At 38.3% G+C, this 20342-nt stretch overlaps 1 protein-coding gene across 2 annotated transcripts in view; it reads left to right on the forward strand.

Annotated features, from left to right (window-relative positions):
- The first annotated feature begins 415 nt into the window (after positions 1-415).
- Positions 416-20342, forward strand: part of GTPBP10 (GTP binding protein 10) — a 29014-nt gene continuing 9087 nt past the window's right edge. For both annotated transcript variants that reach the window (XM_055590650.1, XM_055590651.1), the window contains exons 1-6: positions 416-567; positions 3674-3867; positions 7434-7525; positions 9816-9960; positions 18059-18132; positions 20140-20192. In XM_055590650.1, coding sequence (XP_055446625.1) covers positions 535-567; positions 3674-3867; positions 7434-7525; positions 9816-9960; positions 18059-18132; positions 20140-20192 — 591 coding nt within the window. In that variant the 5' untranslated portion in view covers positions 416-534. The remainder of the gene's footprint in view (positions 568-3673; positions 3868-7433; positions 7526-9815; positions 9961-18058; positions 18133-20139; positions 20193-20342) is intronic.

Raw genomic sequence — 20342 nt, forward strand, 5'->3', positions numbered from 1 at the left:
TGCTAGACATTACTCAGCTGGTCAGTGAATGGTTTTTTATCCCCAGCTGAGTTTCAGAGTTTTTCACGCGTTAGTTTTTACCGTCCGTGGGAGTTTTTTTTCCCCCACTCTGTGAAGAGGGGGAAGAGACTGAGGTAACTTGAGGTTTCCTCAGCATAAGAACTCCTCCAAGGCAGCCCAGGTTCCAGTGCCATCCTATTCAAAATATTCCTGAGACAACCACTTCGCACCCGACTGTCCCCTGTCACACTGCCTCTCGACCTTTCCTCAGCATTTTATTCAGCCTGCCGCAAAGCGCCACCTTCCACCTCCGCACGGCGTAAGGGGTGGGGGTGGGGCATCACATTGCGCCTGCATATGTTTCCGAGCGCGCCCGCGCGCGCGCCTACGGCATGAATGGCTGTCAGGCACGAGGGGCGGGGGGAAAGCATGCGAACACAAAATTGCTGCGGTTGTCGGCGGTGACGTAAAAAGGCAGCGCCGTACTTCTGTGAGTACAGCTTCCGCCGGCGGGAATACTCGCCCTTCGCAGGCATGGTGCGCTGCAGTTGCGTGTTGTTCAGAAAGGTCCGTGGCTAGTACCCCCCCCTCAGCCTGATGTGCGAGGCCAGGTGCCTCTAACCCCACCTGTGGGTGCAGGTTTTTCGCTTTCCTCCTTCCCCTTCTTCCTGGGGGCCTCTTTCTTGCTTTTTTTTTTCTTAGTCCTTTTAGCCTCTGGAGAACTCGGGCTTGGCCTGTAATAAGAAGGGCGTGATCACCGATCTTTGTTAGGAAGGTTGTTTGGAGCAGGGTTTGAGATTTTTCAGGGCATAGTGTGCACGTGAGATGGAGGGCTGGGATGCTTGCTTGCCGTTAGGCACGCGATATGGTATAGGTGGAGTGTAGGTTTGACTTTTTCTTTTGACTCAAATACGTATTTTCCTTCTTTTAAGTAGTAATATCTATAACTTGTTTTTACATATTTTTTCTTTCAATGCATTGTTATAAATAACTTTCTAAAGACGCTTTTTATCGGTAAACGAAAATAGGTAACTGACGTGCCTTCTTGCGAGAAACTAAGAGTTCTGTGCACTGTGGGTTTAAGAATCGTTTTTGTAAACAATTCGCAGTTGCTTTCAGATTTAAAAACCACTATAAGATCCTTACTAGCAATGTTTTTTGAAACCTTCTGGCATCATAGTTTGATCATTATTACTAAGGACGAGATTGGGATAATCCTTTTATGTTTGGGTTCTAAATCTTTGATAAATCTAGAGCAGTAAAAAATGTCACATATTGTAAGGAACTTTAAAAACAAGAGTTTTATTTCTGTCGGAGGAAAGGCGTGGTTAGTGAAGTTTTACTTTATTCAGCTATTTTCCACAAAATAGGTGGTCAGAAGAGAGACTTGTGAAGCATAGTACTTGGGGTATCTAGGGTAACGAATCCTTAAGCAAAAAAAAAAAAAGAACGACTATTTTTTTTGCTGGTTATATTATTAAAGGCTTGTGTAACTACTGCCATAGCAGTCACTGCCAGTCCATGTTTTTTTTACAAGGGAAATCTACCTCTTCACTTACCTGTGATGCATTTCTGATCTAGCCCTACTGAACTAAAGAGTAAGTTCTTAAGCTCTCAGAGAAAAACGCTCTGGCTCAGTCTTAAGTTCAGTTTTATATATTCCTTCCACCCTTACTATACTGTTTCATGACTATATTTCTATACTCAAATGAAAACCTGTTCTTTGAAACTTTGCTTTTAACTTTCACTGCAGTCTCAAGTCTAGACTTGAGATTTACCAGTATCACCAAAGGAGCTTTTGATAAATGTGCTGGTTTACCCTAGTCTCATCCCCTTCTCCAAAGTATATCAGAATGGTCAGTGAGTGTATGTATTTTTTTAAAAAGTCCCCAGATGTTTTTGCTACTTAAAACTATATACTAAATGACTAAAAGATGGGAAGATTATGAATATAAGAAATTACCCTGTAAGGAATTTTGATAGTCCGGGTGGCTAAGACATAGGATCTGACCAGTAGGAAGTTCTTGATTTAGTGAGGGAAACAGAAATAAACCCTAGATGCAGTGTAGGATTTCTAGAGGCCTAATGGCAACCTACTCCAGTATTCTTGTCTGGTGAATCCCATGGACAGAGGAGCCTGATGGGCTATAGTCCATAGGGTCACAAAGAGTCAGACACGACTGAAATGACTGCACAATGTGTATATACATTATATACATACATATATGTATGTATATAATAATAGATATATAATTAAAATTACTGAGTGCCCAGCTAAGCCAGTGGTAAATATTAAGTTGAGAAATTAAGAAATACATCAGAAAATAGGACATTTGGATGGGTTTATGATAGAAGAGAAAAAATGACATTGTAAATAGATGAAACAGCATGAGCAGAATGTCATGGAGAAGTGACAGTACATTGTGTAGTATAGAGTAAAGAGGAGGAGGCTATAGGAGGGGTTGAGTGAATGGAAATGAAACTGGAAGGGTAGGTTAAAAGCTTTGACTAGCACAGAGAATTTTAGACTTTATTTTGTAAACAGAAAACTGTGAATGGTTTTTGAGTAAGGGAGAAATATGTTTAGAGATCAGATCAATTTTCAGAAAAATAGCTCTGGCAGTGAGACAGAATATGTTTTGAGGAAGGAATGACTAGATGCTGAAAGACCAGTTAGGAGCTAATGTTAATGGTCAATATACTAGAGCATGTAGTTGTGCCATAAAGGAAAAATAGTAGAGCTTCAGGGAGAGAAACAGGTATAAAGATTCCCATATGTAGCTCAATGAGTAGAGAAGCTTTAGTTTCATTATTTGAGAAAACATTGGAAGAACAGAATTTACCTAAGGAAAAATTGATTTTGTTTTATAACATAAAAGGTGACTGTTATCCTTTCAATACATAAGATATATATTTGAGGGATTTCAAGTATAAGATACAGATCTTGTTTCAGTTGCTTTAGACTATTAAGCTTACATCTGGTGGAGATGTCCAACTCATTGGAATAGAGAATATCTCACCTGGGTGATAGTTGCTAGTACAGACTGAGAAAGTACAGGGGAAAAAGTCTGTTGAAAAGTGGGCCAATGTCAGACCTTCAGGTTAGGAAGGACAACAATTGATAATGAAAAACAGAGTTAATATGGGAAAGTGAGATCAGACAGGAGGTAGACTAAGCAAAAACAGTAAATGTGGCATACAGAAAAACCTTTTATATTTTTAGGAGTTTTAATGGCATCAAAGAACTAGAAAGGAGTTCAAAATTGGTAAGCACTTAATGGTATCAGTTCAGTTCAGTTCAGTTCAGTTGCTCAGTCGTGTCCGACCCATCACGACCCGGTGGACTGCAGCAAGCCAGGCCTCCCTGTCCATCATCAACTACCAGAATTTACTCAAACTCATGTCCATCGAGTTGGTGATGCCATCCAACCATCTCATACCCTGTCGTCCCCTTCTCTTGCCTTCAATCTTTCCCAGCATCAGGGTCTTTTCCAATGAGTCAATTCTTCACATCAGGTGGCCAAAGTATTGGAGCTTCAGCTTCAGCATCAGTCCTTCCGATGAATATTCAGGACTGATTTCCAATAGGATGGACTGGTTGGATCTCCTTGCAGTCTAAGAGACTCTCAAGAGTTTGGTATACAAATGTTCTTTTTTTCTCTTTCTTTATTAGTATGGAAACTTCATTGATAACCTGAGACTTTTCACCAAGGGAGGAAGTGGTGGAATGGGCTACCCTCGTTTAGGTGGAGAAGGTGGAAAAGGTGGTGACGTCTGGGTTGTAGCCCATAACAGAATGACTTTAAAACAACTTAAGGATAAATATCCTCAGAAGCGGTTTGTGGCTGGAGAAGGAGCAAACAGTCGGTAAGTATTTACTGAATGGTTTTGATTTTATGAAATGAATTCCTCCCAGAAGAAGAAAAAGTTAAAAGATAAAAATGTATTTGGAATTTGAAATAAATAATAGCCTGAATTTGTAACTGAGCAAAAATCTACAATTTTTGTCTCTAGTTAAAATAACAGATAAGTATTAAGGTGGTTCTGAAATTTTTAAACTTTTGTCCTTTTCTTGCAATGTTTATATTCTTTCACAGTTCCGTTATAGAAACAGAAAATGATCTGAATCTCCACTGTTTTCTTCTGAGATTATCTTTGACAATCTTTTTAGTAAACTCTCTAGAATGTTACCCGGCTACTCGACCCGACTGCAGTGCTTAAGATTTAAAGACTGTTTGCTGCTATGTCTCTTGAATGTTTTCCTTTTGTCTCTGTTTTCATTTTCTCTCTGTGAAAGCAAGATCTTCTGTTTGTTTTTTGTTATTGTCTGTTATTTTCTGTGGGACATATTATGTTGGCCTTAAAAATATGAGGATTTTTTCTTTCGTTGTAAAAAAAAAATGAAGAAAAAAATTCTTAAACCTTCCCTCAAAATACAGACTATGATTCCTCAGGCCTGTATAATTCTGTTGTTATTCTTTAGAAGGTTTTCATACAAAGCTTAGGCTGTCTCTTCCTTTTTTGTTTTCCCTTCCCAAGCAAGTGTTTGGCTATATGTATATATATTTTTAAAATAATTTTCTTTATTTGTGGCTATGCTGGGTCTTGATTGCTGCATGGGCTTTTCTCTCGTTGCAGTGAGTGGGGGCTGCTGTCTAGCGGAGGTGCACGGGCTTCTTCTTGCAGTTGCCTGCCTTGTTGCAGAGCGCGGGCTCTGGAACGCGTGGACTCGGTAGTTGTGGTTCCCAGGCTCTAGAGCACAGGCTAGGTAGTTGTGGAGCATGGGCTCAGCTGCTCCATGGCATGGGGAATCTTCCTGGACCAAGGATTGGACTCATGTCTCCTGCATTGGCAGGCAGGTTCTTTACCAGGGAAGCCCCTGTTGGGGTACATTTATTTGTCATGATTGTAGACGATGGAATGTGGCACTTGCTTGGGGGATGGGTGTAAGCAAAGGCTAAGAGCTGTACACAGGCTAAACAGCCTGCAACACAGAGTGAGGAACTTCCCGCCGCAACCACAACAGCTAATATTCCTGCCGCAAATATCCAGCAGTCCTCTACTTGTAAAGAAATCCTTGGAGAAACCCCTTAAATTTCTTTTGAGCATTTTTATTTTATGAATAGTCTTTATAGGGCAAATTTTGAGGTCCCTATATTAGAATTTAGTAATCAGTTTAAAGATCAGGGTGTTGTTTTGCTATTTTGATGTTACAGGTGGGAAATAACCTGCAGTTTACATCCTAAAGTAAAATTTTTCACCATTTTATAATTTCTTTTGAAAAGTAAGGTTGCTATAATTCCAAACTTACTCTGTTTAGATCAGTGGTGAGCTAAAGATGGTATATAACATTAAATGTTAAGAAAGATTTAAAAAGAACATTTACTGTGCTTGTGTGTTGCAATTTTTAGAATGTAAAGGCTTAAATCTAAAAGATTAATAAGAGCCAACTGGGTGAAGGAGAGGAAAAAGCATTATGTGAAAGCTAACAATATGAACAATGTGAAAAACCTAGAGATAGAAGACAAATACCAATAAAAGACACTAAAAGGCCAGTGTGGGTGGTATGCAGAAAACACAGAATGTAGTGGAAGATGAGACTAGAAAGATTCAGAGCTTTATCATTTCTAAAATCCTTTGGTATTCTCCAGATTGTCTCCTGTCTTCAGTCTCAGTCATCACCTCCAATCGATTCTTTATCCAATTATCTCTCCAGTGCTTTTTCTGTAGCATCAAATTTGTTAATGTAACTTGCTATTTAAAATCCTTCAGTGTTCCCCATCACTCTAATATAATATTCAAACTCTTTAACATAGCCTATCAGGCTCTTTGTGATCTGGCCTACAGTGTCTTCCACCCCACTTCTGCTATGCTTATGCTCAAAATAACTTATTTCACCAAATATCTAGTTCCCTTCTAATCGTGTGTGTGTGTGTGTATTTTTTTTCTTTCACTTTCCTGCCTTGATTATCCGGCAGAAATCTTCCTCCCCTTCCAAGTCTTGGTTCAAGCACCACTTCCAAAATGTTGGTAACTGAGTAAGATTTTAATTGCAGATATCTAATAATGTCTACTGAAAGACTGCCTTTGTTCATCATGAAATCTAATCTCAGTAAATTGGTTTATGCTTGCTTAACTATGAAAATGATCAAATACCATTTCAGTTATTTAAAAAGCTGTTTACAAAATTGTTTTGAAATTTAAGTGGCAAATGTTTTTAATAAAGTATCTTAATAGAATATTCACTAGCAGTAACAAGAATGAAAGTGAGTCTTGTCTTTACATTTAAAAATTGCAGCATAATCCCAGTAAGAGAGATGTTCTATTTAAATCTTTCTTTAATATATTTCAAATTCATTAATTTTTGTCAATCCAGTTCTATCAGTTGATGTTACTTGAGTATCTACTTTGTGCCAGTGACTATACTAGATGTCTAGGATAAAATGATGATCTAAACTGTTGTGTTCCCTGCTGCCTTGGAACCTAACAGTAGTCTCGTATGAGAGCAAATATTTATCAAATATATCAACAATAGAAAATTATCACTGTGACAAGTGTTATGATTGAGAGCCTGCACATGAAAATGGGTATGGCAGTTCTGACCTAATCAGGGAAATTAGGAATAAATAGATTTTTTAAAAGGTGAAATACTTATAATTCTTCTAACCAGAAAAAACCATTATCAAACTTTTCATTACTTTTCTAAGACTTTTCTGTGTCTTTATGCAAAGGTAATTAACTCTGTATATAATATTTGGGGATATAAAAACAGGAACACAAAATTTAGTAACCTAGAAAATTGTTAAGAATGCCTGAATAGTCTGATAGTATTGGAAAGAACATAAATTACTTTGTCATTCATCTATGTAATTATTGATTTTTTTTTTTTTTACTGTTACTATCACAATGCAATACATGTCTTTGTGCACATAATAGTTTACATGGTTGTTCACTAATTTTTTTTTTTTTTGGATAAATTCCCAGAAGTGGAATTACTAGTTAGAAGTTTGTACCACTTTATCCTCTCTTGAGCAGTTTAAGAATAGCCATATAAGCCTCCTGTAATTTAGTACTCTCATTTGAGGGGATTTTTTTAAAAATACCTTGTTATTCATCAATGGATTTTTCATATTTATTTGTGTTGTTGCAATGATCTCTTTCTTTCAAATATACATTATTTTAGCTTATTATCAGTTAAAATGAGTTTTGGTAGTTAGCTTGGTAACTTAAATAATTACTTAATATTTTAATTGAGATATAATAGCCTAAAATGCAAATAAATATTTATTTTTTCTTCATTATTTGACCACTTAACATCTGCATTAGAAGAACAGATTGATTATCTTCTTTCTATACCATTAAATTTGCTTGAAGCATCAACCATTTAATCTGGCAGGTTTCCTTTATGTTAATTTAACTTTATTTTTTTGTAGAGTTAGTGCACTGAAAGGTTCCAAAGGAAAAGACTGTGAAATTCCTGTACCTGTGGGTGTTTCAGTAACTGATGAAAATGGTAAAATTATAGGTAAGTGTACTGTAGCTTCTTATATTGTGAATGATAATCCTGTGCTCTGCTTAGTTGTGCCCAGTTGTTTGCAACGCTATAGACTATAGTCTGCCAGGCTCCTCTGTCCATGGAATTTCCCAGACACAATACTGGAATGGGTTGCCATTTCCTTCTCCAGGGGATCTTCTCCACCCAGGGATCTAACCCAAGTCTCTTACATCTCCTGGACTGGCAAGCTGATTCTTTATCATTGCACCACGTGTGAAGCCCATAAAATTGTGAGAAATGTGCACATTTTCAAAAATTGAGAGCTGTAAGGAATAGCAGATATTAAGAAGAGATGGCAAGAATACACAGAAGAACTGTACAAAAAAGATCTTCACGACCCAGATAATCACGATGGTGTGATCACTCATCTAGAGCCAGACATCCTGCAATGTGAAGTCAAGTGGGCCTTAGAAAGCATCACTATGAACAAAGCTAGTGGAGGTGATAGAATTCCAGTTGAGCTATTTCAAATCCTGAAAGACGATGCTGTGAAAGTGCTGCACTCAATATGCCAGCAAATTTGGAAAACTCAGCAGTGGCCACAGGACTGGAAAAGGTCAGTTTTCATTCCAATCCCAAAGAAAGGCAATGCCAAAGAATGCTCAAACTACCGCACAATTGCACTCATCTCACACGCTAGTAAAGTAATGCTCAAAATTCTCCAAGCCAGGCTTCAGCAATACATGAACTGTGAACTTCCTGATGTTCAAGCTGGTTTTAGAAAAGGCAGAGGAACCAGAGATCAAATTGCCAGTATCCGCTGGATCATGGAAAAAGCAAGAGAGTTCCAGAAAAACATCTATTTCTGCTTTATTGACTATGCCAAAGCCTTTGACTGTGTGGATCACAATAAACTGTGGAAAATTCTGAAAGAGATGGGAATACCAGACCACCTGATCTGCCTCTTGAGAAACCTGTATGCAGGTCAGGAAGCAACAGTTAGAACTGGACATGGAACAACAGACTGGTTCCAAATAGGAAAAGGAGTACGTCAAGGCTGTATATTGTCACCCTGTTTATTTAACTTATATGCAGAGTACATCATGAGAAACACTGGACTGGAAGAAACACAAGCTGGAATCAAGATCCCCGGGAGAAATATCAATAACCTCAGATATGCAGATGACACCACCCTTATGGCAGAAAGTGAAGAGGAACTAAAAAGCCTCTTGATGAAGGTGAAAGTGGAGACTGAAAAAGTTGGCTTAAAGCTCAACATTCAGAAAACGAAGATCATGGCATCCGGTCCCATCACTTCATGGGAAATAAATGGGGAAACAGTGGAAACAGTGTCAGACTTTATTTTTCTGGGCTCCAAAATCACTGCAGATGGTGACTTCAGCCATGAAATTAAAAGACGCTTACTCCTTGGAAGGAAAGTTATGCCCAACCTAGATAGCATATTGAAAAGCAGAGACATTACTTTGCCAACAAAGGTTCGTCTAGTCAAGGCTATGGTTTTTCCAGTGGCCATGTATGGATGTGAGAGTTGGCCTGTGAAGAAGGCTGAGCGCTGAAGAATTGATGCTTTTGAACCGTGGTGTTGGAGAAAACTCTTGAGAGTTCCTTGGACTGCAAGGAGATCCAACCAGTCCATTCTAAAGGAGATCAGCCCTGGGATTTCTTTGGAAGGAATGATGCTAAAGCTGAACCTCCAGTACTTTGGCCACCTCATGTGAAGAGTTGACTCATTGGAAGAGACTCTGATGCTAGGAGGGATTGGGGGCAGGAAGAGAAGGGGACGACAGATGATGAGATGGCTGGATGGCATCACTGACTTGATGGACGTGAGTCTGAGTGAAGTCCAGGAGTTGGTGATGGACAGGGAGGCCTGGCGTGCTGCAATTCATGGGATCGCAAAGAGTTGGACACGACTGAGCGACTGATCTGATCTGAAGGAATAGCACCTCTCGAGTTTCAGGATTTTTTTTTAAAAACGTTAAGTATTTTAGTTGCTAGTTTGTAAAACAGCTTTTAAAATCATTATATAAAAGCTGTTCAGAATTAGCCACTAGATTAAAAATTATTTTAAAGACAAGAATATTTACTTGGTTTTGAAAAAAATAACTATCCTTTTTCCATCCACTAGCAAAGGTGTTTTTCCAGGGTCAAACTTTTAATAGAAACTTGATTCTGTTATTAAGTGCTTTAGATTTGTAAAGTAGACGTTCCTGGCTTCTGTATCTGAAAGAAGAGTGCCATTAGTAATTTGCTCCACTTATTAACCTTTGTGTTAAATATCTTCATCTCTCTTTTTAAGGAGAACTCAATAAAGAGAAAGACAGACTTTTGGTAGCGGAAGGAGGTCTTGGTGGCAAATTACTTACAAATTTCTTACCATTGAAAGGCCAGAAGCGAGTAATTCATCTTGATCTAAAACTTATAGCTGATATAGGCCTGGTGGGGTAAGTATCATTCATATTTTTATTTTTATACTTTCCGAGAGATAATTCATGAAGGAAATAAATATAAATGGTAATGTGGGGGCTGCATTATTTATTTGTGGAATTTGTGTGTTGTTTGTGTACTTTAAGAATATGCTGCTAAATGTAGTAGTTTTCATATTGCCAACATAGAGAGTTCCATAGTTACTATTCATTTGTCAAGTTCAGTTCAGTTGAGTCGCTCAGTTGTGTCTGACTCTTTGCAACCCCATGGACTGCAGCACGCCAGGCCTCCTTGTCCATCACCAACTCCCAGAGTTTATTCAAACTCATATCCATTGAGTCGGTGATGCCATCCAACAACCTCATCCTCTGTTGTCCCTTTCTCCTCTTGCCTTCAATCTTTCCCAGTATCGGGGTCTTTTCAAATGATTCAGTTCTTTGCATCAGGTGGCCAAAGTACTGGAGTTTCAGTTTCAACATCAGTCCTTCCAATGAATATGCAGGACTGATTTCCTTTAGGATGGACTGGTTGGATATCCTTGCTGTCCAAGGGACTCTCAAGAGTCTTCTCCAGTACCACAGTTCAAAAGCATCAATTCTTCAGCACTCAGCTCTCTTTATAGTCCAACTCTCACATCCATACATGACCACTGGAAAAACCATAGCCTTTACTAGACAGACCTTTGTTGGCAAAGTAATGTCTCTGCTTTTCAATATCCTATCTAGGTTGGGCATAACTTTTCTTCCAAGAAGTAAGTGTCTTTTAAGTTCATGGCTGCAGTCACCATCTGTAGTGATTAGGAGCCCCCCAAAAATTAAGTCTGTCACTGTTGCCCCATCTATTTGCCATGACGTGATGGGACCAGATGCCGTGATCTTAGTTTTCTGAATATTGAGCTTTAAGCCAACTTTTTCACTCTCCTCTTTCACTTTCATCAAGAGGCTCCTTAGTTCTTCACTTTTTGCCATGAGGGTGGTATCATCTGCATATCTGAGGTTATTGATATTTCTCCCGGCAATCTTGATCCCAGCTTGTGTTTCATCCAGCCCAGCGTTTCTCATGATGTACTCTGCGTATACGTTAAATAAGCAGGGTGACAATATACAGCCTTGACATACTCCTTTTCCTATTTGGAACCAGTCTGTTGTTCCATGTCCAGTTCTAACTGTTGCTTCCTGACCTGCATACAAATTTCTCAAGAGGCAGATCAGGTGATCTGGTATTCCCATCTCTTTCAGAATATTCCAGAGTTTATTGTGATCCACACAGTCAAAGGCTTTGGCATAGTCAATAAAGCAGAAATAGATGTTTTTCTGGAACTCTCTTGCTTTTTCCATGATCCAGCGGATATTGGCAATTTGATCTCTGGTTCCTCTGCCTTTTCTAAAACCAGCTTGAACATCTGGAAGTTCATGGTTCATGTACTGCTGAAGCCTGGCTTGGAGAATTTTGAGCATTACTTTACTAGCGTGTGAGATGAGTGCAATTGTGTGGTAGTTTGAACATTTTTTGGCATTGCCTTTCTTTGGGATTGGAATGAACACGGACCTTTTCCAGTCCTGTGGCCACTGCTGAGTTTTCCAAATTTGCTGGCATATTGAGTGCAGCACTTTCACAGCATTATCTTTTAGGATTTGAAATAGCTCAACTGGAATTCCATCACCTCCACTAGCTTTGTTCGTAGTGATGCTTTCTAAGGCCCACTTGACTTCACATTGCAGAATGTCTGGCTCTAGATGAGTGATCACACCATCGTGATTATCTGGGTCATGAAGATCTTTCTTGTATAGTTCTTCTGTGTATTCTTGCCATATCTTCTTAATATCTTCTGCTTCTGTTAGGTCCATACCATATTTGTCCTTTTTGTGACCATCTTTGCATGAAATGCTCCCTTGGTATCTCTAATCTTCTTGAAGAGATCTCTAGTCTTTTCCATTCTATTGTTTTCCTCTATCTTTGCACTGATCACTGAAGAGGGTTTTCTTATCTCTCCTTGCTATTCTTTAGAACTCTGCATTCAGATGCCTGTATCTTTCCTTTTCTCCTCTGCTTTTCACAGCTATTTGTAAGGCCTCCTCAGACAACCATTTTGCTTTTTTGCATTTCTTTTTCTTGGGGATGGTCTTCATCACTGTCTCATGTACAGTGTCACAAATCTCTGTCTATAGTTCATCAGGCACTCTATCAGATCTAGTCCCTTAAATCTGTTTCTCACTTCCGCTGTATAATCGTAAGGGATCTGATTTAGGTCATACCTGAATGGTCTCAAAGAGTTGGACACGACTGAGCGACTGATCTGATCTGATCTGAATGGTCTAGTGCTTTCCCCTACTTTCTTAAATTTGAGTCTGAATTTGGCAATAAGGAGTTCATGATCTGAGCCACAGTCAGCTCCCGGTCTTGTTTTTGCTGACTGTATAGAGCTTCTCCACCTTTGACTGCAAAGAATATAACCAATCTGATTTCAGTGTTGACCATCTGGTGAGGTCCATGTGTAGAGTCTTCACTTATGTTTCTGGAAGAGGGTGTTTGCTATGACCGGTGTGTTCTCTTGGGAAAATTCTATCAACCTTTGCCCTGCTTCATTCTGTACCCCAAGGCCAAATTTGCCTATTACTCCAGGTGTTTTATTGGGTTTCTATATTTGCATTCCAGTCCCCTATAATGACTGGAATGGATGTTGGTTCTAGAAGGTCTTGTAGGTCTTCCTAGAACTGTTCAACTTCAGCTTCTTCAGCATTACTGATCGGGGCATAGACTTGGATTACTGTGATATTGAATGGTTTGCCTTGGAAACAAACAGAGATCATTTTGTTGTTTTTGAGATTGCATCCAGGTACTGCATTCCAGACTCTTTTGTTTACTATGATGGCTACTCCATTTCCTCTAAGGGATTCTTGCCCACAGTAGTAGATATAATGGTCATCTGAGTTAAATTCACCCATTCCAGTCCATTTTAGTTCACTGATTCCTAAAATGTTGACATTCACTCTTGCCATCTCCTGTTTGACCACTTCCAATTAACCTTGGTTCATGGACCTAACATTCCAGGTTCCTATGCAGTATTTGTCTTTATAGCATCAGACCTTGCTTCCATCACCAGTCACATCCACAACTGGTTGTTGTTTTTGCTTTGGCTCCATCTCTTCATTCTTTCTGGAGTTATTTCTCCATGACTCTTTGTGACCCCATGGACTGTAGTCTACCAGGCTCCTCAGTCCATGGAATTTTTCAGGCAAGAGTACTGAAGTGGGTTGCCGTTTCCTTCTCCAGGGTATCTTCCCAACCTAAGGATTGAACCTGCGTCTCCTGCATTGCAGGCAGACGCTTTACCATCTGAGCCTCCAGGGAAGCCCAAGGGGCTTCCCAGGTGGCGCTAATGATAAAGAACCTGGCTGCCAATGCAGGAGACAAAAGAGACACAGGTTCAATCCCTGGGTTGGGAAGATCCCCTGGAGAAGGAAATGGCAACCCACTCCAGTATTCTTGCCTGGAGAATCCCATGGACAGAGGAGCCTGGCAGGCTGCAGTCCAAGGGGTCACAAAGAATCAGACACAACTGAAGTGACTTAGCACTAGCACTAATCTCCAGTAGCATATTGGACACCTACCGACCTGGGAAGTTCATCTTTCAGTGTCCTATCTTTTTGCAGAAAAATCAATCAAATGCAGTAGTATAAGAGGGTAAAAGAATGTTACCGGATCTTAGGAATAAAATTAGGAATCCAAAGAAACCACATCTTAAAAAGTTCATAGAAAGAAAGAAAGAGTAGGGGGGGAAATGACTAAGATATTCTTACAGTTTTAATAGAGGTATTGAAGTATCATCAATCAGATGGCTAAAGACTGGTACAGATGATCTCAGCCATTAGCTTTACACACTGTTGAGCACCATGTTGGATCTTGTAATGACCATTCCCCTGTCCTTCACTCCCTGTTCAAGAACTGTCCATTCTCAATACTGCAGACCTTACAGTGTTGTTCTCTTTCACCAGCCTCCACCTTCATCATACAGTGCTATTTAGCTGTAGGGTTTGCAGTGCTGGCACCAACTGGAGGGAGATAGCAAGGTAGAAGGCAGATAAAGGAAGGGAAATGCTCAGCTTTGCGTGTCTCCTCTCCCTCTGTCTTCCCCTCCCAAGCTCCACTGCAACATTCCACAACAGTCAGATGGAAGGTCTAAGGAAAAGGGAGCAGAAACTGCTGCTCTATTCCAACTGCCACTTCATTCCTTGCCTTCCCATAGTTTCTCATCTCTTTTCATCTTCCTCTTCTCACATCTCACTGCTTTTTTATCACACTCTTCACTCTGAACTCCTCACCTCATTTCATGCCTGTCTAAATCTTACCAGCAGGGGCTTAGAGTTCACAGAGGCCTCATACCTGCTGAAGTTGTAACAGAGAAAGATGAGCTCTTGGCATTAAAGCTTGCTATTCACATTTAATTTTTTCAATAAAACATAGTTATGAGAGTAATGAGTCATAGGTTCTGTAATACTATTGGGGTGAGCAAAAAGTTTATTTGGGTTTTTCCATAGGACATTATGTTGTGAAAGAACTTTTTGGCCAACCCAATATATATTTTTAGGAACTTTATGGACTGGATAGGATTTTGTGGCTAAGACTGAGAATCCAGCCATTCACTTTCTCGTTTTCTGGGAAAATATGTTTCAGTTTCCATAGAGATACCCTTAGCCTAACAAGAACATACCAAGGTTGAGTAGTGAATAAAAGTGGGGTGGTGATGGGAGACTCAAGTGAGACTGTTTGTGTTAGAATCTCAAATCTTCTAAAGGCCGAATGGATGGTCTTGAATACAATGTCTCTAAGTCTTTGTTTTCTCTTTAATAGAGGATGGCAATAGTCCTGCCTTAAAAATGTTATTGCTGAGTAAGATTACATTTGCAGCATAACAGATGTCTTGGATTTATGAATTCTCAATGAGTGAATGGTAGCTGCTATCATTATCATCATATATTGTCAACTTATTCGGTTCAGTTCAGTCGCTCAGTTGTGTCTGACTCTTTGCCACCCCATGAATCGCAGCACGCCAGGCCTCCCTGTCCATCACCAACTCCTGGAGTTCACTCAGACTCACGTCCATCAAGTCAGTGATGCCATCCAGCCATCTCATCCTCTGTCGTCCCCTTCTCTTCCTGCCCCCAATCCCTCCTAGCATCGGAGTCTTTTCCAATGAGTCAACTCTTCGCATGAGGTGGCCAAAGTACTGGAGTTTCAGCTTTAGCATCATTCCTTCCAAAGAAATCCCAGGGCTGATCTAGAGACCACATATAGTGAAATAACTAAGCTTTTCAGAAGTGGACTTCATGTTAGTTAATATCAAGCATCATGATTTTAGAGCACAATGTTTCACATGTATGCTAGTGCTTTTAATTAGCTAAGTATTCTTAAAAAGTTAACTAATGTGAATACCAGCATAAGCAGATACCCCTTAATGTTTAAGCCAGCTTCAGGAATGAACTGAGCCTTGACAGCAAGTTGTCGTGTAACTAGTATACTTGTACTGCTGTGGTTAAATCTGATCTTTGCATGGGTTGGACTTTAGCCTGTAAAATCTTCATTAGGTAACTTTAAGAAAAATCTGTTATTGGTTCTTCAATCATTAGTTTCCTTTTTCTTCTTATATTTTGATCTCTTTGGAAATAGTTGCATTTTTCTGTGCTAATATGGTTATGAATATATGAGGATATTAGAAATAAGCAAGTCCAGCTAGTGACAGTCATGGCAAAAATGATTGCACTTGCTTTTCAAAAAGTTACAAGAGCCTGGGTATAATAGGATATAAGAAAATACTGTTTTGCCAGGGGAAATGAGTCAAGCAATCTCATGTAATTTTATTCTGTTTATTGTAGAAATGTTTTAATAAGGAAGATTGTTTAAAGAACTTCATTAACAGCTTAAAAATTTTTATAGAATTCCAAGTTAATATTCGTAAAATATTTACACTATTATTCCAAATGAAAATTTGGCAGTTTTGAGAAAAGATCATTATTGGAATGAAAGCTGTGAAGACAGGGATAACATTTTTCCTGTTGGTTGCTGTATTTCTCATGCCTAGTATATTGCTTGACCGAAGTCAATGCTCAATATTTGTTGGATGATTTTTTAAATTGAGATACACTTGACATATAACGTAAGTTTTAGGTGTAATGATTTAGTGTAATGATTTGATATTTGTATATGTTTATCACCACCATGGTAAGTCTAGTTAGCATCTGTTACCACTTGTAGTTTAAAAAATTTTTTCCTTGTGATGAGAATTTTTAAACTTTACTCTCTTAACAACTTTCAAATAGTACTGATTATTAATTGTAATCACCATGCTGTGCATTACATCTCCATGACTTACTTATTTTACAACTGGATTTTTTTTTTGGCTGCGCCACACAGCTTGCAGGATCAGAGTTCCCCAACCAGGGCCTGAACCTGGGCCCTTGGCCTTGAAAAGCACAGAGTTCTAACCACGGGATGGTTAGACCTATGGTTAACCAGGGAATTCCGTACAGTTGGATGCTTTACTTTTTCACCCCCTTTTACCCGCCTTACACCCTCCTCCCCCTACACACATTTTTCTGTATGCTTTCATCCTTTAATGGACACCTTAGATTGCATTCACATCTTGGTTATTATAAATAGTGCTGCAGTGAACATAAGGGTGCGTATATCAAGTTAGTGTTTTGGGACTTTTTTTTATAAATATCCAGAAGTGAAATTGCTGGATCGTATGGTAGTTCTATTTTTAATTTTTTAAGGAATCTCCATACTGTTTTTCATAGTGACTGTACAATTTACATTCCCATTGGTTGAATTAATTTAATGAAAATATCTGAATGATTTTAGGAAATTACCTTTTAAGTGGCTCCCATTCTTAGTATTTTCTTTCATCCATTGGAGGCTTTTCTTGAGGGATATTTAGCAATAAAACAAAAACCTTTAAAACAGCCAGATATAATGTAATATTTCCTTATCTAGAAATTTACCTCAAGGAATAAAGGTATATGTAAAGGTTCAAGGATATTCACATCAGTGTTGAAATTCTTTTTAAAAAAAAAGTTTGACAAGAAATTAGTGCTCATTTAATGCAGAAAGAAAATTAGTGCAAAAAGAAACAAATTAGTGCAGAAAGAAAAAAAGAGATGTCTGTTAGTTGCACCACTTAATATTAAGATGACTTACTGTTGCTGTATGTCTTTCTAGCTGTATGCACATTTTTTGCAATGTTATTTATAACAGTAAAAAAATTTGAGACCACCTAAATGCCTAATAATAAGAAATTAGGTAAGTAAATTACAGTGTACCCTTGAAATGCATTTACCTTATATAATTCAGTTTAAAAAGAAGGCCAACCAACTATAAGTAGCCTTTTAGTGAAAAAAGGAATCAAAGCTGAATCTAATCAGATATCTCCCAATTTATAGGAATATGTTAAAGGGCATCATGTGTGTCAGCAGAAAAAACAGACTGGAAAAGAAACTACAGGACAAATGACCCAGTTTCTTTAAAAATAAAATTGCAAAGGGGAGACAAGTTTGAAAGGGAGCCTGTACTAAGAGAAATTTAAAAGATACGTCAACTAGTTGTAATACCCAGACCTTATTTAGGTTTTTATTTAAATAAACCAACTTTTAAAAAGTTATTAAGAATGTATTAATATTTGTTGAAGCTAGATGATAGCTAAATCAGGTTCATTACTTTGCTAGTGAAATGTCCATATGAAATGGTTTTTTTTAAAAAATCCACAAAACAATATAAGAAATATTTTGTCAATGTTGGCTAGAGATAGTGAGTTGCAGGTATTTTTATTAATTTCTTTTTGTTTTTCTAGAGGTTTCTTTTGTTGTTCTACATTTTTTTTTAATGTTACTTGATTGTCAGTAGTGAAACATCTTTGGTGTTCACCATAAATTTATCTTTACCTTTTTATAAGTATATTTTGTTCCTCAAGTTTTTCAAGATTATAAATTTATATTCTGCTTTTAATTCCAGCAATACTCAAGAAGTCTGTTTTTTGAAATGTTAGGAATTCAGAGATAAGTATTTAAAATGCTGTTATTTGTTGTGACATATTAATATGAATTTATTTTCTTGTTTCAGATTCCCAAATGCTGGAAAATCCTCTTTGCTAAGTAAGATTTCTCATGCAAAACCTGCAATTGCAGATTATGCATGTAAGTACAAATTTTTTAGTGTGTGGGGGTATATTTTAAAGACTAATTTTTCTTTGAGTATGAATAAAATATAACTGGGTAGCCTTAGTTTGAAAATTGTTGGCAGACAGAATATATGGATTTCCCATTAATCTTTGAAACCTCTATAGCTCTCAGGAAAGTTCCTGGTACTTAGATACTTTGTCACATTTATTTCTCTGTTGCATAATCATTTGTTTGGTTTAGTTATTATTTTATGAGTCCCTACCTTTTATCAAACACTGTGATAAATGCTAGGAACGCAGAGATCAGTTCTTTTTTCATTAAGCAAGTATTTATTTCCAGAAACTACAATAAGTTCTGGAGTTAAAAAGATTGGTAAACAGAAGTGAATACAGTTACTAATGAATATAAGAGGGTATAATATAAGAGGGTGTTCTGAAAGAGTGTAGGTAGGTGACTGCTGTAGATTTCTTTAAGGAAGTGTGATTGTGGGGCTGAGATATGAACAGTAAATGTGAGTTAATTGGTGACAGACAATGGAGGTTGGAGTCTTTTTAGTCAAAGGAAATAGTGTGTACACAAAGGCTTCATCGTGGCAGGGCGTAGATTTGTTTGTCTAAAGAACATGTCGTAAGGGGATGAAGGAATCAAGCTAAGGCTAGAGATGCAGGTGATCTATGATACAGGCCATATAGGCTGTATTTGATCTTTATAGCTTTAGAAGAGGTTATAGCTTAACAAAGGATAAAAATGATGAATTTGCTTTTCAAAAATATCTCTTTGCATATAATGTACAAAATGGATTAATGTGGGACATAAGTGGATCTGGAAAGAACTTAATAGAACTAGCTATTGCAGTAGCAGATAAGGCATAATGGAAGCTTAGACTTAAAAGTAGTGAGTGAATGGGCTTCCTGGGTGACTCAGTTGTAAAGAATCTGCCTGCAATGCACAGGCCTCAGGAGAAGCGGGTTTAATCCCTGTCAGGAAGATCTCTTGGAGGCAGGCATGGCAACCCACTCCAGTATTCTTGCTTAGAGAGTCCCACAGACAGGAGCCTGGTGGACTATAGTCCATAGCACCACAAAGAGTTGGACACGACTAAAGTAACTTAGCAAGCAAGTGAATGAATATAATAGGATCTCTACCTTCATTAAACAAAATGGCACAGAATGACATTAACATGGAAAGTGAAAGTTGCTCAGTCGTGTCCGACTCTTTGCGACCTGATGGACTATACAGTCCATGGAATTTTCTAGGCCAGAATACTGGAGTGGGTATACTTTCCCTTCTCCAAGGGATCTTCCTAACCCAGGGATCAAACCCAGGGCTCCCACTTCGCAGGAAGATTCTTTACAGCTGAGCCACAAGGGAAGCCCAAAAATACTGGAGTGGGTAGCCTATCCCTCCTCCAGTGGATCTTCCCAACCGAGGAATCAAACCGGGGTCTTCTGCATTACAGGCAGATTCTTTACCAACTGAGCTATCAGGGAAACTATTGAAAATAAAATCATGAAAAATAAAATCAAACAATTCTAGGGTTAGACTCTTCTGATAAAGTAGAGTTAATTTTGTACTAACTGCTATAAATCTCTTGGCCAGTATTTATTGTTAGAAAATAGGGGATCTTTGAGAAGGAAAGAAGAAAAGCAGAAAGTCATAGAAGGAGGCTACTGTTGGACTGATGACGTTTGAGGATAACTGAATGAGAAAGGACTAATAGATTTCACATGTAGACCAAATGATAGAAACCTAAATTCTGCCCCCTGCCCTCAACACCTTTGCCGTGCTCTTAAAGATTGAGAGGGACTTTGAAGCCCACTAATTCCTATGCTTTTGCAGATTATAAAAATCTATATTTGTCCTTTTCCAAAATAATTATACCTTTAATTTCAACAAATGAGAACATAATCTGAATTAGGTTGTTCACAGAAAGGAAATATTATTTATTTTATACATAACACTAGGATAGTTTTGAGAGTACAGTGCTTTATTCTAGCCTTAATTTACTTTTTTTTTTTTTAGTTACAACAATAAAGCCTGAACTTGGAAAAATTATGTATAGTGATTTCAAACAGGTGGGTATTTTTTTTTTTTTAATTCTTTTAAAAATATTTATTTATTTATTTGGCTGCTCTGGCATCCTTAGTTGCAGAATATGGGATTTAGTTCCCCTGACCAAGGATTGAACCTGGGCCCCCTGCATTGGGAGCACAGAGCTTTAATCA

This window comes from Bubalus kerabau, chromosome 8, assembly GCF_029407905.1.
Source record: "Bubalus kerabau isolate K-KA32 ecotype Philippines breed swamp buffalo chromosome 8, PCC_UOA_SB_1v2, whole genome shotgun sequence".
Lineage (NCBI taxonomy): Eukaryota > Metazoa > Chordata > Mammalia > Artiodactyla > Bovidae > Bubalus > Bubalus kerabau.